The sequence below is a fragment of the Canis lupus genome, chromosome 18, assembly GCF_003254725.2.
Source record: "Canis lupus dingo isolate Sandy chromosome 18, ASM325472v2, whole genome shotgun sequence".
NCBI lineage: Eukaryota > Metazoa > Chordata > Mammalia > Carnivora > Canidae > Canis > Canis lupus.
Window position 1 is genome coordinate 34,026,335 of NC_064260.1, and position 16,736 is coordinate 34,043,070.

Genomic DNA, 16,736 nt, shown 5'->3' on the forward strand with positions numbered 1-16,736 from the left:
CTGGGGAAACTCACTCTGGGAAGTGTGCTCAGTGTTCCCTCTTGGCTGAGACACACACTCTGATCCTAAATGGTGACCACGGGGATCCCTGGGTGGCGCAGCGGTTTGGCGCCTGCCTTTGGCCCAGGGTGCGATCCTGGAGACCCGGGATCGAATCCCACATCGGGCTCCCGGTGCATGGGGCCTGCTTCTCCCTCTGCCTCAGTCTCTGCCTCTCTCTCTCTCTCTCTCTGTGGCTATCATAAGTTAAAAAAAAAAAAAAAAAAAAAAAGCTAAATGGTGACCACGGACATTCTGTGCCAGGAGCTGGCAAAGTGCTTCTGAAATAGTGTTTGTTCGTTTCCCTCCCTCCTGTGGGGCCTCATGAAATGGAATGAGCCTTTGAACAACCTGGTCATGTTCCTAGACTACTGGACTATCTGCTCCTCCCACCGATGGTCACCAAGTGGATTCAACTGAAATGTTTCTAGAAGCTGACATTTTCCCCCCAGGTCCACTGTTTTATTGTCTCCTGGCTTGGTACTGTTGCTTCCATTCACATCTTTTCTAGGCTCATCCTGGACAAGCTTCCAAAGTTAATCTCCCTGAGAACCACATCAGGTCACGTCACTCCCCCATTAAAAATGTTTCACAGCACTCAGACTCTTCAGCAAGGCATCAGGGCCCTTCACCGCCTGCCTGGACCTGGCTGCTCAGCTGTACCTCCTGGTGACTCCTTTTCTGTAATACCTCCAGGCCCCCATTATCCTAGTTAGTGTAGTGCCGACTAGAGTTCTTGGGCACTGGCTTGTGCCAGGGACTGTGCCTGGTGCAGGAGATATAAAGATGAATAATATCTGGTCCTCTGCTGCCCTCAAGGAACGTTTGATATTACTAGTACAGTGCCGAATGCAGGAAATCAATTAAGACATTTCATCCCCACTGTAGTTCAAGGAGGTGGGTATTATTATGATGATTCCCCATTTTAAAGATAAAGAATCAGAGGTTTGGAGAGGTTAAGCCACTTCCCCAGGCTCATGCAGCTGGTCTGTGGCAGGGCTGGGATTGGCATCCAGTTCTGTGTGATGCCGAGCCAAAATATCTAACCACTGCCTGATGGTTCTTCCCAGGGCCTCTCCTCTCCTTCTAGAGTCTGCCATCTTGATTGAGCATCTACTAACCGTACTTGGCCTGGCTCCCGTGCTAAGACTCCTGGCCTGTCTGTGAGGAGGAATTGAGAGTCTCCAATGGCACTTAAGACTTCCCAAGAACCTAGTAAAGACAACAAGCTGGCCCTGGCCTCCTTCTTGCCCCCATTCTCCCTGGATTTGGTCCCTCACCCTTTACACTGTGTTGAAGCTATCTGCTGGATCCTTCAGGGGACTGTGCTGACAATGAGTGAGCAGAGAGACATTAAGGATTGACGAGTTCAACAGTGGCCACTGTTAGGTTAATAATAACAGTTCTCATGTATGTTCAATACTTATAGCCTACAAAACACTGACACCTCATTTCATGCTCACAATCACCTCCAGGAGGAACATCATAGTCTTCGTTTTACAGTAAGAACACAAAAGCTCAGAAAGGTCAGTGACTTGCCTAAGATCACACAGCTAAGTGGTGAAAGACTCAAGACTAGTCCCTTACTCCTCTGACTGATGACATTCACAATCACCTGCGATTCATTAATTGTCATTGGACACACACTTGTGACCCTTGACACCGCTGAGACATCATGAAGTATCTATAGCTGCTTCAACGAGTTCTGTAAAATTAGCAGATCAAAATAATCCCCAACAATTTCAAAGGCAGACATGTTATCCAGACCTTTTAAGAAAAAAGTATATATAGTAACAAAAGCCAATCGACAGATGAATGGATAAAGAGGATGTGATACACACAGACACACACACACAGACACACACACACACACAATGGAATATTGCTCAGCCATCAAAAAGAATGAAATTTTGTCATTTGCAATGACATGGATGGAGCTAGAGGAATTATGCTAAGTGAAATAAGTCACTCAGAGAAAGACAAATATCACATGATTTCACTGATCTGTGGAATTTAAGAAACAAAACAGATGAGCAAGGGGGAAGGGAAGCAAAAATTTAAAAAAAGATGAAATCAACACACACACACACATACAAAGATGAAATCAGAGAGGGAGACAAACCATGAGAGACTCTTAACCATAAGAATCAAATTGAAGGTTGCTGGAGGGGAGGTGGGGGGGGGGAATGAGGTAACTGAGTGACAGGCATTAAAGAGGGCACTTAATGAAATGAGCATGGGGTGTCATATGCAACTGATGAATCACTGAACTCTACTTCTGAGACTGTTAATTAATTGATTTTAAACTTGAAAAGAAAGAAAAAAAGAAAGGCCAACTTGAATGTAATATTTATGTGCCAGGCCCAGCTCAAAGTAACTTGCATAGCTCCCCTAATCTTCACAACAACCTATAAATACATCCTGTTATCATCCCCATTTCACAGATGAAAAAACTGAGACACAAAGGGGTGAAGTACATACAGGTCCCATAGGTAGTGTGTGAAAAAGAGGAAACAGCTGGGCACCTTTAGGGGGCGACTGACCTGTCCCGAGCAGACGGTCATGCCAACCACTGCAGGCCCTCCAAGCTCCATCCTGCATCTGGGTGTGGCCCTAACTACTTTCCTGTAAGGCTGCCTGTTTCCAGGGAGCCATGTTCTCATCAATTATAGGAAGGGAACCACTGGACAAAGGCTGTGAATGACAAAGAGTAAAGAGAAATGAACCAGAAAGAAAGAAGGTCACAAGAGACTTGATGCCTGTATTTCTCAGGTTCTCAACCTTCTACCTGCAGAAGCCCAGATGACCACCATGGTGACAGGGTTCCGTCGATAGTACCCGGTCTCTGAAGAAGAGTAGGGGTGTGCACGCCCTGGCCTCGGCTCCCAGGACAGGCGCACTCACCTCCTCTTAGCCTGTCAAGCCTATTACTAAGTCTCAGCAGGGATCTGGGGAATGTCCTCTGGCACTGCAGCCTGCATTCTAAAGACGCAGTGATGTCCCTGAAAACCAGGAGACCATCCTCCTGCTCTGTGGGTTGGTCACGAAGGCTAACTTCTTCATTCCTCCTTGTTCCTTGGCATCAAATGAATTCTGCTCACACACACACACACACACACACACACACACACACACACAGGTTGTGAGAAGTGATGCAGGTGGCTCTCTCCTCCCAAACACTGCAGTGTCCCTGGGTTGCAACAGCAGAAGGACTGCAGTAAGAAAGAGGCAGTTCCACGCCGCTGGCTTCCTATGATAAAAGGGCTTTGCAAATCAAAGTGCGGAGCCCAGGCTCACTGAAGGAGCAAACAGCCACCACCACCATGCACAAGTGAGGCCAGTCTTCTCTTGGAACATAAATTGGCTTGATTTTCAACATTGGCCAGGTATCTCTTCAAGCACGATACACCAGGTAGGAACATAAAAGGGGCTCTGAAAACCCACAAACATGAATCTCTTCCAGCTTCAAAGAGCTCTCAAGCCAGAAGGTATGGCTGAAATCGTGGGCTGCCCAACTCACCTTGGTAAATTAATGAAAATTTGGCTTAATCTCTAACACAAAGTTGGCATTTACAACCTCAGTGTGGCAGGTTTTACATTCCTGGACTCGGCTGCAATTAGATTCTGGTAATTACTGTTATGTCTGAAAGGCTCAGGTTGTAACTAAGCTAAGATGGAAATGAAATACCCCTTCTTGGAACACTTTCACGTCTCGCTGCTTGGACAATTACCAACACTGCGCTGCTCCTGGAAAGCAGGTGCCTTTGGGTCGACAAAAACAGAACAACATCCTTTGGAGTTTGGTTCTTTCATACACAGAGCATCTGATCAAGCTGCAGCTTTGCAACAGGTGAATTAGTTTAATAAACTATAAAACTCATTTGATTGCTTTTGCTGAAGCGAGGTGTGACCATCCCGAAAGGACTAGGCATGCATGACTCCTGGCAAGGACTGTCTTTGCCGTTTCACTTCTGCACAGGTAGACAAAGCTCAGGAGTTTGGTGCTGGAAGAGGAGACTGGCAGCCAAATCTCAGGGTTCAAGAAGGTGTATCATGTGGAGAGAGCCCAAACGCACAGGTACTGGTGTTGAGTCGCTCCTCTGCTGCTAGTTATGTGACTTTGGACAAATCCCCACAGTCTCTCTTTCCTTTGGTTTTCTCAACACTAATGTGAAAATAATAAAACCTGCCCTGACTACGACCTACCTTAAAGGGCTGCTGTGATGAGCAAATGTGACAGACACAGAAGACCCCGGCAAATTATAAGGCATTGTGTAAACATCAGGTATTATAGATTATGATATTTCCCTCGGGGAATATGCAGGGAGCTAGGTGACTGCACAAGTAGCCTTCAGAATTTCCTGAGTCCACTCCCCGCCCAGTCATCGGAGGTGTGGAAACTGTGCAGGGTGGACGGGCTCCCGGCCAGGCTTCAGAGGAGCCACTGAACTGGTGTTTGATGACGTCCGGGTCAAGGCTCTGCAGCTTGCCCATCATGGCAGCCTTTGGAGATAAGCCCCTCCAGCCGATGGAAGAAGGAAAACTTTGAGAGTCTAATGTGCCCCCAAAGAGCCCTGCATTAGGAGCCAAAAGACCTGGTTCTACCATCAGTTCTGCTCCTAACTGTGGGTGATCTTAAGTCGCCTCTCTGTAAAAGGAGGATGTCAGATTAGATGACCTCTAAGGCCCCTTGCAGGTCTATCTAGCTCCTAATTTTCTGTGCCTCAGTTTCCTCACTTGCAAAATAATGGCCCTTCCTTAAAGCTATTGCTGGGAGGATTGAGTTGCTATATGTAAAGCTATTGGAAGCACTTATGGCAAAGAGAGTGCACTAGATAAGCATTCGGTATCATGTCCTGACTATAAACATAAAGGGTGTTCAATGATGTGAATATACTTAACACCACGGAATTGTACACTTGAAAATGGTTAGGATGATACATTTTATGTTATGTACAATTTACTCTAATTTTTAAAAAAGATTTTATTTATTTATTCATGAGAGACACAGAGAAAGAGGCAGAGACACAGGTAGAGGGAGAAGCAGGCTCCCTGCAGGGAGCCCGATGAGGGACTTGATCCCACACCCCAAGATCATGCCCTGAACCAAAGGCAGATGCTCAATCACTGAGCCACACAAGTACCCCTAGTTTACTCTAATTTTTTTAAAATATTTTTTTATTTATTCATGAGAGACACAGAGAGAGACAGAGAGAGAGAGGCAGAGACACAGGCAGAGGAAGAAGCAGGCTCCATGCAGGGAGCCCGACATGGGACTCAATCCTGGGTCTCCAGGATCACACCCTGGGCTGAAGGTGCTAAACTGCTGAGCCACCTGGGCTGCCCTTACTCTAATTTTTTAAAGATCAAAATAAATAAGGGGTCTCTTTGAGAATCAGGGATTGGTAGAATGTTTCTGAAGGTGTTTGCAATGGCCTCCAAAGCCAAGAGAGAAAAGGCAAGCAGAGTCTCTCCTCACCACCTCACGTACCTTTGCTCTCTGAGGCAGGTTCATCATGGTGTCTGGCTTGAAGTCGTTCTTGTTCTTCCGGCAGAGCACAGCAGTGATGATGATGATGATGACGGTGACCACAGCAATGGGCGCCAGCACCGCAGCGATGATCCACAGGTTGTTGGGTGGATTCTTTACCACGGCTGTGGGAAAGCAGAGGGACCATGTGACAAGGGGCATTGGGAGGGGGAAAGTAGCCCCCACACCTCTGGTCCCAAGTCATGAGATGGTGAGCAGGGTTTGGGATGAGAAAGGCTCTTGTCTTGGGCAAGTTACTCAAGATCTCTGAGTCTTTGTTTCCTCATCTGTAAAATGGGGCTATCACTTTGTGAGGCATCAGAGAGACAAGAGGTCCATGTGGGGCTTTGGTGTGGTCCCTAGTAGGTACTCAATAAATACTAGCCTTCACTCTTATTAAGAGAAAGAGGAAGATGGATTGGTATCAATTTTCCCCACAGATGATGTCCAGGAATCCAAAGAGAAGAGAGAAGAAATCTGAGGGTCAGAGTTGGACTGGAGGCAGGAGGCAAAGGCCACAGAGAGATGTCTCTAAATACTGCAGCAAAGCCACCTCCGAGTGAGCGACAAATAAACATAGCTGAGTAGATGGACCTACCCCCACCACAGGTTGGTTGGGGCAGGTTGGAAATGCCTTGGTCTAATCATAAGGATCAAGTTGCCCTCAAAGCCAGAGTAAAGAGTAACCAAAGCTATTGTCAGTAGGAAGAGTGTGTTATTAGAAGAAGAGGTGCTTCTTTGGAGGTGGGGTTGGAATTAATTAACCTGTAAAGAGCAACAGGGTGATGGTCATGCTCTGTATCAGGACAGATGTTAGGGTCATGCAGGTGTATACATCTGTCAAAACTCATCAAATGGTATACTTAAGCTCCATACATCTCACTCTTTGTAAATTTTACCTAAACATCATAAATAAGTACTAGATTCTAGGCAATGGCATGCATGCTGAAGTGTTGAGGGCTGAAGTCTGCTGATGTTACAACTTACTTTGAAATGCCTCAAGAGAATAAAATAAGATGGATTAATGGCTGGATGGAAGGACAGGTAGATAAATATGTGATAAAGAAGAGTAAAATGCTAATCGTGGAATCTAGGTGGTGAGAACATGGGTGTTCACCTTATGGTTCTTTCAACTTTTTGAAAGGTGGGTTGTTAGGAAATGTAAGAAAAAGTTCCTGGACATGAGATGGATGAGTCTCCCCCATGACCACTGGTGGGGAGGCTTGGAAGATACTTCTGTCCAATCAAAAAGAGAAATATGTTCTTAGAACTGGAGTAAAGAAAACAGCAACCAAAACAATCAGCAAGAAAAAGAGCTTTTGGAAGGGAGTGGGTCTACAGGAAATCTAGAGAAGAGAGCCAAAGGGCTTGTCCATCCCTTAGGAATGTGCCCCAAGTGGCGGGTGTGGGGAATCCAGCTGGGAGGGTCTATCCTGGCGAACAAGAGGACTGCAGCTTGCTGTTTCAGTTTGGTGATACTGTCCACTAATCCTACCCAAGTTCTCTGCTCTCCCATACCCTAGATGATCTCATAGACCCATGGCTTTAAATACCATCTATGCTGACGATGTTCAGGGATCTTTATCCAACCAGGACTTTATCCAACCAGGACTTTATCCAACCAGGACTTTATCCAACCAGGACCACTACCCTGAGCTCCAGGTTCCTACATCCAACTGCCAACTCAATCTCTAATTGGATACTGAAGAGATACCTCAAATTTATTATGCCTAGAACCCAATTCTCAGTTTCTCCCCCAAACCCGTTCTTGTGATGGTCTCCAACTCAATAAATTACAACTCCTTCCTTCCAGTTGCTCTGGTCAATAGCTTTGCCATCAATATTGACCCTACCTTTTTATTCTCACCCAACATTCTATTCATCGACAAACCTTATTACCTCCAAACGGAGGTGATAAATCCACAATCCGTTCACTTCTTTCTATTGCTGCCCCCACTGTGGTCCAAGCTACCAGAGTCTCTCATTTGAATTACTGCAATGGCCTCCTATCTTGTCCCTTGTACTCTACGGTTTATTTGCAACACAGCAGTGGCATGATCCTTTAGAAACTCAGATTATGACACTCCTTTGCTCAAAACCTTCCAAAGGCTCCCCTCAGAGTAAGGATCAGAGTCCTTATAATTTCTCAGAGACCCTAAGTGATCTGCCTTTCCAACCACCCTAGTTACTTCTCTGCCCTTAGAGCCCACTGGACTCCCTTAATTCACTCTGCTCCAGCCTACCAGTCTCCTACTGTTCCTCTAATGTGCTGGACATGCTCCTGTCTCAGGACCTTTGCACCAGCTTATTCGTCCACCTAGAGTGCTCTTCACCCAGACATCCATGGCTCCCTCCTTTTCTTCTTTCAGGGCTCTAAACTAGTGTCACTACATCTACTCTTTAAGAGAGAGCAATCCCTGCCCCTGACATTCTCCATCTTCCTCATCTTGGTTTTTCTCTAAAGCAGTGCCTCTCAAACTTGTGCACGCCAATCACCTGGAAATCTTGTTCAAATGTATGATTCGGATTCTGTGAATTGGTGCAAGGCTTGAGACTCTGCCTTTCGAACAAGCTCCCAGGTGGCGCCCATGTAGCAGGCGCACAGGCCACACATGGAATGGTAAGGCTCTAAAGCACACATTAGTGTCTGACACGATACATTTGTATTTCCTCATCATCTGTCTCTGCCTCTCCATTAAAATGTACACTCCAAAAGAGCAGGGAGGGGTTTCTTGTTCACTGCTACACTCCCAGGGCCCAGAACAGGGTCTTGCACATAGTAGGTGCTCAATTAAAAGCTGAATGAATGTATAAAGGAATCACCATTATCCCTGTTGCAATTTGGTTCCCCATATAGGTTCTCTCCACATGGCGGAGAGAAATCTCATCTCTTTGGTAGTTCTAGTCTGTATTTTAAGTTAATATACTATCAATCTGATTTGTATATCAGTCTTTCATAAGTCTGCATAGCATAGGTTGGTCCTCCTAATCCTGCTACACTCTGAGGGCTGCTAGACCCACAAAGCTGAGGACAAGAGTCTGGAATATTTTAGGAGACCCCATGGTAAGTGACACATGATGAATCCACTGCTTTTTCTTTGACTTCAACCACCCTCTCTGACTTCAAGTGGTCCCGCATCAGCAGAGATCTGCCTCTCACCCAGCAGCACTTGGATGTGGAGTTCTTTAGTATCAAAAAACCCCCTTCTTTTCCAGAGTTTTTCATCAATCGGTGATTAATCACATTATTAACTTCTGAAAACAGCTCATTAGATAATGTGCTTCTGTTGACATCAAACATTTAATTGCTACTGCTTTTAGCAATTTGGTATTTACATGTGAGTTTGATGCCATTAACGTCTTTTAAAGCTTAGGGTTTCCATGAAAAATAACAATATGCCTCTTTTGGCTATGCTATTCTCTCCCAATGAAGAAAAATGTGTAGTGTATCAGAACATGATACCTTAAATACATATTTCACTAGCAAGAGTCATTATTTACATGAGTTCTGCTTTTACTTGGCTTTATGGCTTTGGTGTATATGTTCCTTCTTGGTGCAGAATGTAAAATCCTTTCACCTGGATTTAAAGGGAAAGACAATACATTTATCGTATGTACATTCGTGAATTCATTTAACAGTCAAAGAGATAGTAAAGTTAGGTCAACTGAAATCATTTAAACCCAGTGTATTCACTGGCATAGTGATCTAAAACCGCAAGGTCATGTATAGAAGTGAAGAGACATGGGGGATCCCTAGGTGGCGCAGCAGTTTGGCGCCTGCCTTTGGCCCAGGGCGCGATCCTGGAGACCTGGGATCGAATCCCACGTTGGGCTCCCGGTGCATGGAGCCTGCTTCTCCCTCTGCCTGTGTCTCTGCCTCTCTCTCTCTCTCTCTGTGTGAGTATCATAAATAAATAAATACATAAATAAATAAATAAATAAATAAATAAATAAATAAATAAATCATTATAAAAAAAAGTGAAGAGGCATGAATGGCTATTTAATTTGCAAGAACTTGGATGGAGAAAGGATAAGAAAGGGGGACAACATGTTCTGAGCTTCTGCTGTGTGTGAGGCACTGTGATATGCAGGTGCTATTATTCTTACTCTCAGTTTGCAGATGAGGAAGCAGAGCCCCAGGGAGGTCAGACGTTTTTATGAAAAGTCATCTCTTTGAAATACACAGCTTGTCAGTTCTACATTGAAATGGAGGTGTGTGTGTGTGTGTGTGTGTGCGCACGTGTGTGCAGGGAAGGGTCTAGCCCAGGGTCCAGTCACTGTGAGTGCTCAGTCACTCTCCTGCCCAGACATTTCTGTCCATGGCTCTCATTCCACTTCAGGTGTGGCCCTTGGAGCTCTAGTAATTGTGGTCCTCACCTGCACCCTGACCTCATGGCTGCTACTCTCCTTCCATCAGTGACACCCTCATTGGGTCTCAAACCCTCCCACTCTTGGGAACCTTGTCCTTAGGTAGCCTCAGGTGGTAACTCATTGATCTTCTTTTTAACCTCACAAACATTTAAAATTATGACCCTTATGTCCTTGATACCTGCTGGCCTTCCTGTTTTTCTCCATGGCCCTTATTGCTTTGAACATTTTATTTACTTATTTTGCTTATTTGATCTGCCCACTCAGGAATGTAAGCTCCGTGAGGGCAGGGGTTTTGTCTGCTTCATTCACTGCTATATCTCCAGTGCCAGGAGAGTGCCAGGCACATAGTAGGTTCTCAAAAATATTTACCAAAAGAATGAATGAACACAAATCCCCTTCGCCAGAGGATCAGTCTATCACTTTCTTAAAGTGGCATTTCTTGCAATAACATCTGACGGCCAGGTAAGGCCAACCAATTCCCTCTCTGGTCAGCTTCAGTGTGGGGAGAATCTTCCCTACTCCAGTGGCTGTGGCTCCGTCCAGATCCGGCACATGGAGCAGGTGTAAACCTCCATGCGAAACACGGCTACTTCTGTAGCGGCCACTGCCGCCCATTACTCAGAGGTAATAGGGGTTCAGGGGGCATAGCATGTCCCATCACAGGGCACTACACATTGGCCCTAGTGATTTAGAAAACACTGGAACACACAGAACATTAACACTCTCCCTTCAGAGAAACAAGGTGTTCGTTCAACACCATGATTCTCCATAGGAGGAACTGATTGATGTTGGGTTCATGTTGCTGGCTGATTTTGAAACTATTCAGAGAAAATGAGATTTAAAACATTTCTGCTCCTCTTCTTCACTGGTCCTAGCTTCCTCTTCATCTGATCCTGAGCATGGAGGAATTTCCCAGGGTCTGTCCTTTAGCTCTACACCATCCCCAGACCCTCGAATGGTCTCCAGGAGTTTATTTCTAACCTGTATCTACAACATTCCCAAACCTGTGGTGTTAACTTTAACCTCTCTCCTGAGATGTAGGCTTGAATTCCCACAACTTTCCTAAACTCAGACTTCCATATCCCAACAGCACCACCAATGTTCCAACAGGACTCCCTCTATGTCCCAATAGCACCCCTGGATGTCTGCAAAAAAACACCCCCTCAATATCCTGTCACTGCCCCTCAATATCTGATCAGCAGCTCTGAATATCTCATCACCTTGAACTCAACATGGCCAAAACTGAATAAAGTACCTTCTCCCTTCTAAAAATGCTTCCCCTCTCCAACCCCCTTCCTATTTTCATTACTAGCACATTAATCTCTGAATTATATGAGTTCTTAAACTTTAAGTCACCTTTCCTTCTTCATTCCCTCTCTCCTCTAGTCCCAACTGTAGACTAGTACACTTGGATCCATAAGGTATCCATGAGACATTCAGCTACCACTTACCAAGCCCCCAACAGGTGCTCAAGGAGTGTACTAAGCCCTTCATGAGCAATAATTAACTTGCTTCCTCCTCCAAGTAGCTCTAGAAGGTCAGTATTCTTTATCTTCCCATTCTACAGGTGTAGAAAATGCAGGTCAGTGAAGGTCATTTTTTGTCCCAGAGTTCCAGAGCTAGAGAGTGGAAGAGCAGGGGCATGAATCCAAGAGTGTTATGTTGCAGAGACTCAACTGCTCTGCTGTGGTGTCTTCCAGTCATGTGCCTTACACAGGGCCTGGCAGAGGCAGATAGCTAAAGTCAGCCCTTTGCCCTCACAGAACAGAGCCAGGCAGTAGCTGGGTTGGATATTCAAAGATGAATGAGATGTGGCACGTACTTTTGGAGAGCTCACGAGGGACAGGGAGCAAAAACAACTTGTTTGCCACCTGTGGTAAGGGCCTTGGAATCATCTGGAACTAAGGGAAACAGGGTCAGGGGTGGCTTCAGAGAACCAGGGAATGTGAAGAATGGATCCCCCTGTGTGGCTGAAGCACCATGTAGGAAGGAGAGAAAAACAGGCTGTATGGGTGGAACAGGCAATATGGGACCAGGCTGTGAAGGGACCTGAGCCTTTTGTTGTGAGGGGTTTAGAAGGTCTTCTGTAAGAAGTTCGGCTTTTATTCTGTGAACAATGAAGAGCCACCAAATATCCTGTGAATGGAGTAGATGTGAGATCAGAATCGTGTATTCTGATGACTCTACTTACAGTGTGGACAGTATGTTAATGGCAGAGTGATGGAGGTTGAGTCATTTGGGAAGGACTCGCAAAGTCCGAGAAGAGACGACAATGAAATGGAGAAAGGGAAACACATCATTTGTGAGTTATCACAGGAGGAGGTCCAGGTGGCTGTGAAGGCAACAAAGAAGCGCCACTGAGGGACAGCAGCTCTGCAGGCAGGTGATCCCCAGGTGATCCCCAGACTCTCATTTCCAGAAAGCTCTATGCATTTCCTAATTTGACATGATTGGTCTCTACTGCCCATGCTCTCCAACTTTCCACGGCTCCCCATCAACCACCATAGGCAAAGTCCCCTTGCCTCAAACTCTGCTCCTGATGCTCCATTCACTTCTTGTTCTAAATATAACCAGCTCCCCTCCTGCCCCTTTCCCAAGTACCACAAGGCCTGGAACTGAGGAGGTCATGGGACTGACTGACCCATCAGCATCAAGGATGGATTGGGGACAGGAGAAGCGATGGAGAGAAAGAGACAACGAACTGGGTTTAAATCTCCAGTGAGTTATGGAGGACCTCTGGGGGTCTAGAGGGATTACAGTTATGGGGAGGCAGCTTCAGAGGATCTGGGATCTGAAATAATAGAAGAACTGGCTTGGACATAGCAATGGAGCCTGTAGAGGACGGAAGCCCTGCCAATCTTACAGCATTTCTCTGATCAGTCTGCAGATCCTCAGTGTGTACTGTCCCACCCTTGCTCAAGCTCCCCACACACAACCTCAGCTTCAGCTGCCAACCTCACCTCCTTCTGTCCCAAGAGAGTAGAAACAATCACAGGAAATGTCCTTGGGCTTCCATTACCAAATGGACTGCCCGACCGGCACCCACAGCCCTGGATTTTGCTTTCGCTCCCAGTGCAAAGGATGAACGGTCGCTGCTCCTCACTGAATCTGACCCCTCCACTTGTGCCACTGCCTTGTCCACTTAAGGACTTCGCTCCAAGACAGTTCTTGTCTCTCTTCTGCACTGTTTCTCCCTATTACAGTAACACATCAATATTCAACCATCCTCCAAGATCTCCCTGTGCCTCTCCAGTAAGGGCACCATTAATCTTCTCCTCTTTGCTGTCACTACTTCCCCACCCCGTCCTCCTCAATCCACTCTAGCCAAACATCTCCACCACCTCTGCCTGGAAACCACTCCTGCCAAGGTCACCAATCATCTCCATTTTGTCAAATCCAGTTAACCTCTGTCCTTATAGTAAGTACACTGCCTCTCAAGAATAGAAGTTGACACAGGGCACCTGGGTGGCTCAGTGGTTGAGCATCTGCCTTTGCCTCAGGTTGTGATCCCTGGGTCCTAGGATCGAGTCCTGCATCAGGCTCCCCACAGGGAGCCTGCTTCTCCCTCTGCCTATGACTTTGCCTCTCTCGCGCACATGAATAAAAAAATAAAATCTTAGGGATCCCCAGGTGGCGCAGCGGTTTGGCGCCTGCCTTTGGCCCGGGGTGCGATCCTGGAGACCTGGGATCGAATCCCATGTCGGGCTCCCGGTGCATGGAGCCTGCTTCTCCCTCTGCCTGTGTCTCTGCCTCTCTCTCTCTCTCTCTCTGTGACTACCATAAATAAATAAAAATTAAAAATAAAATAAAATCTTAAAAAAAAATACAAGTTGACATAGTAGCTCACTTCCTTACAGGACATTCCTTTCTTTGCTAATTTCTAAGCCTACTCTCTCCTGGGCTTCCTCCCATCTCCCTGGCTGCTCCTTCTCAGTGTCTTTTGTAGGCTCTAACTCTTCCCTCCTGTGGATTGCCAAGCTATGCTCATGGCTAACCTGCGAGGATGTCTGCTAGACATCTCAACCCTATCATGTCCAAACCAAACTCTCAAGTCCATCTTCCCACTCTTGCTCCAGCTCCAAAAAAAAAAAAAACTCTCTCCCACCTCTCAACAAATTATAACACAAGCAGCACTGAAGCAAACACCTAGGAGTCATGCTTCTTCTTCTGACCCTTACCTCCTCTGGCCACACACAGAACCCATTATCTTGCCCCATTGGCTCTGTCCCCAAAAAGGTCTCAAATCCTTCCATTTCTCTCTAACACCTTCACCTTTCACCTGGACACCTGCCATGGTTTTCAGTCCTGCCCTCTGCAATTCATTCTCTACTAGGAGAGAGAAAGAGCTGAGAATGGAACTCTGGGGGACTCACATAAAGAAGATGCAGCAAAACCAATGAAGCCAGTAGTTGACCTGACCAGACATGGGGATGGAGCCTACAGAGAGGGAAGGAGAGAGGCACAAAAGAAGAGACTCTGGGTTAGAAACATCATTTCGGAGCTGAGATTGCACAGGGTAGCCATCATTGGTAGGCAAAGATGCATCTGTGAGGACATGCAAGCCAAGAAGTGAATCTGCATCAACATGGAAGCCACACTTGCCCTGGAGGAAGGCAAGAGATGAGTAGAAGATGAAAACCATGAGCCAAATGTCATGTTTTTTAAGGAATAGCACACCAGCTAGGAAGTCAATAGGAGACGATGACCTTCCATGCCTGGATGCTCAGCAGGCTGCCAAATCTAAAATGTCTACCACATAGTCTCTCACCTTCATCACCACCCCCACCTCATTTTCTTTATAGACCTCATCTGGGTCCCCAGCACCTAAGCCACCACAGAGCCTCCTCACTAGTCCTGCTCCTCTCATCCTGGACACCACTGACAGGTTAATGTCCCTAAATACGGGGTAGTTCTAATGACACCATGCCCCTGCACCAAAGTCCTCAACAGCTCCCACAGCCTATCGTATCATGCACAGTGTCCTTCTCCCGTCACCCAAGGCCCCAGTCTCCAAAGCAATATATCTTTCTGAGCTCATCGACTCTTCCTCACATTTCTGCTGTCCAGGCAACTCGGACTCCTTGTTTTTCAAGCCTGCCTGCCACTTCTCACCTCCCTACCTCTGCTCCTGTGGCTCCCTCTTTCTGGAATACACACCCTTCCTCTCCTCCTGCTGAAATCTAAGCATGCAACACAGTTGAAAACATATGTTTGAGGTCAGATAGACCCAGATTCATATCTTGGTGACCTAAGTACCGGTTCTCTGATGGTGAGCGAGTTTGTTAACTTTCCTGAGCCTACATTTCCTCGCCTGGAATCTGCAGGTGGAGAAAGGTACCTTAGTGAGAGGCGAAGGTGAGGAAATCTCTGTAAGGCAACAAGCATCATACCTGCCACAGAGAAGGCAACTATTGTTTTTCATACTCCTTCTCTGTTCATTTTTTCTGGGCAACACTTCAGACCAAACTGTCCCTCCACGAGTCCTGGATCACTCGGCCTCCTCCCTGCACTTTCCTGCATTCCGCTCCTTTGTATTTGCATTATTAATGTCGTCTCTGCTTCTTAAAGGCAGTGACCATGTCTTGCCCATTTCTGTATGTCCACCGACACTGAGCACAGTTCATGCAACACTCCATAAAGCTTAGTGAATCAAATTATCTTTAATTCCCCGGCAGACAATATCATCTCAGCCATGGTGATTTTTCCAGCTGTTCACTGGACTAATGAGGAGAAAGAGCACGTAGGACTTGGGGGGCAAAGCAACATCATTATCATCATCCTAATATCCAAAACATATCCCTTACCCAAAGCCTACAGCTTCAAACAACACAGGAAATAGCTGACTGATTTAAGAACCTTCTAAAACACAAATATGTTTCGCTCTGGGTCCATTAATGTGAGTTTGGGGAATCACTTAAATTTGCAGGGAGCATGAAAGGGCGTTAAAAATAATGAATGCAAAGACTATCCCCTTACGGTCAGCTTGCAGAAGGACCACATGATGCAGAGTCAAGGCCATCCTCTGGGAGTCAATGGTGCTCAGGATCTTGGCAGCTGCAGTCCCCAGCAAAGGCTTCCCGTTGTACAGTGTATAGTAAGTCAGCTCCGCTGGGTCCTTGGGTCCCGGCACCCGCTGCATCTTTACCATCTTTCAGAAAAAGAGAGGCCATGTTTACAGGGCAGCTTGCACCATGCAATCACCTTGGCAATCAGGAGGCTCTTTCCCCATTGCTGAAGACTTCCACGGCTAAGTGGACCCACAACATTTATTTAAATTAATTTAGTTTAGTCTAGTTTTGTTTCATCTTATTTTATTTTATTTATTTTATTTCTTTTCTTTTTTTTGGGGGGGGGGGAGCATGGAAAGTAGAGTCCCAATATTTATTATCAAACATACATATATTATGTGTATACATGGATAGTTTTCTCCCTTGGAAGTATTAAAAAATTGATCAACCCTCAATCTATAAAAAATACCTACTCTACATGATAGAAAAATCTCTCCAAGTTTACACTGATCTATACTCAAGCCAAAATATACAATATGAGCAATGTCTTAAGTCTCAGTGTAGAGGGAACAAGGTATATTTTAGATATCAACCTTCGTGTACCTCCCTAATGCCAGCATCATGAGAAGCCCTGCTATTGCTGGAGGGGGAGACAGGGAGGAGAAAAAGATTGAAAATATGAACATCTGGAAAGAACAGCTTGAGACTGGAGAAGAAAACGCTGAAATGGTGATGTCTTCCAGCCTCCAGAGAACTCTGGCCTCATTTGGAAATAGGCCTGCACATTA

At 46.0% G+C, this 16,736-nt stretch overlaps 1 protein-coding gene across 7 annotated transcripts in view; it reads right to left on the bottom strand.

Annotated features, from left to right (window-relative positions):
- Positions 1-16,736, bottom strand: part of KIAA1549L (KIAA1549 like) — a 268,498-nt gene that overhangs the window by 79,094 nt on the left and 172,668 nt on the right. For all 7 annotated transcript variants that reach the window (XM_049096726.1, XM_049096725.1, XM_049096724.1 and 4 more), the window contains 2 exons: positions 15,917-16,088; positions 5,531-5,694 (listed from right to left, as the gene is read on the bottom strand). In XM_049096726.1, coding sequence (XP_048952683.1) covers positions 5,531-5,694; positions 15,917-16,088 — 336 coding nt within the window. The remainder of the gene's footprint in view (positions 1-5,530; positions 5,695-15,916; positions 16,089-16,736) is intronic.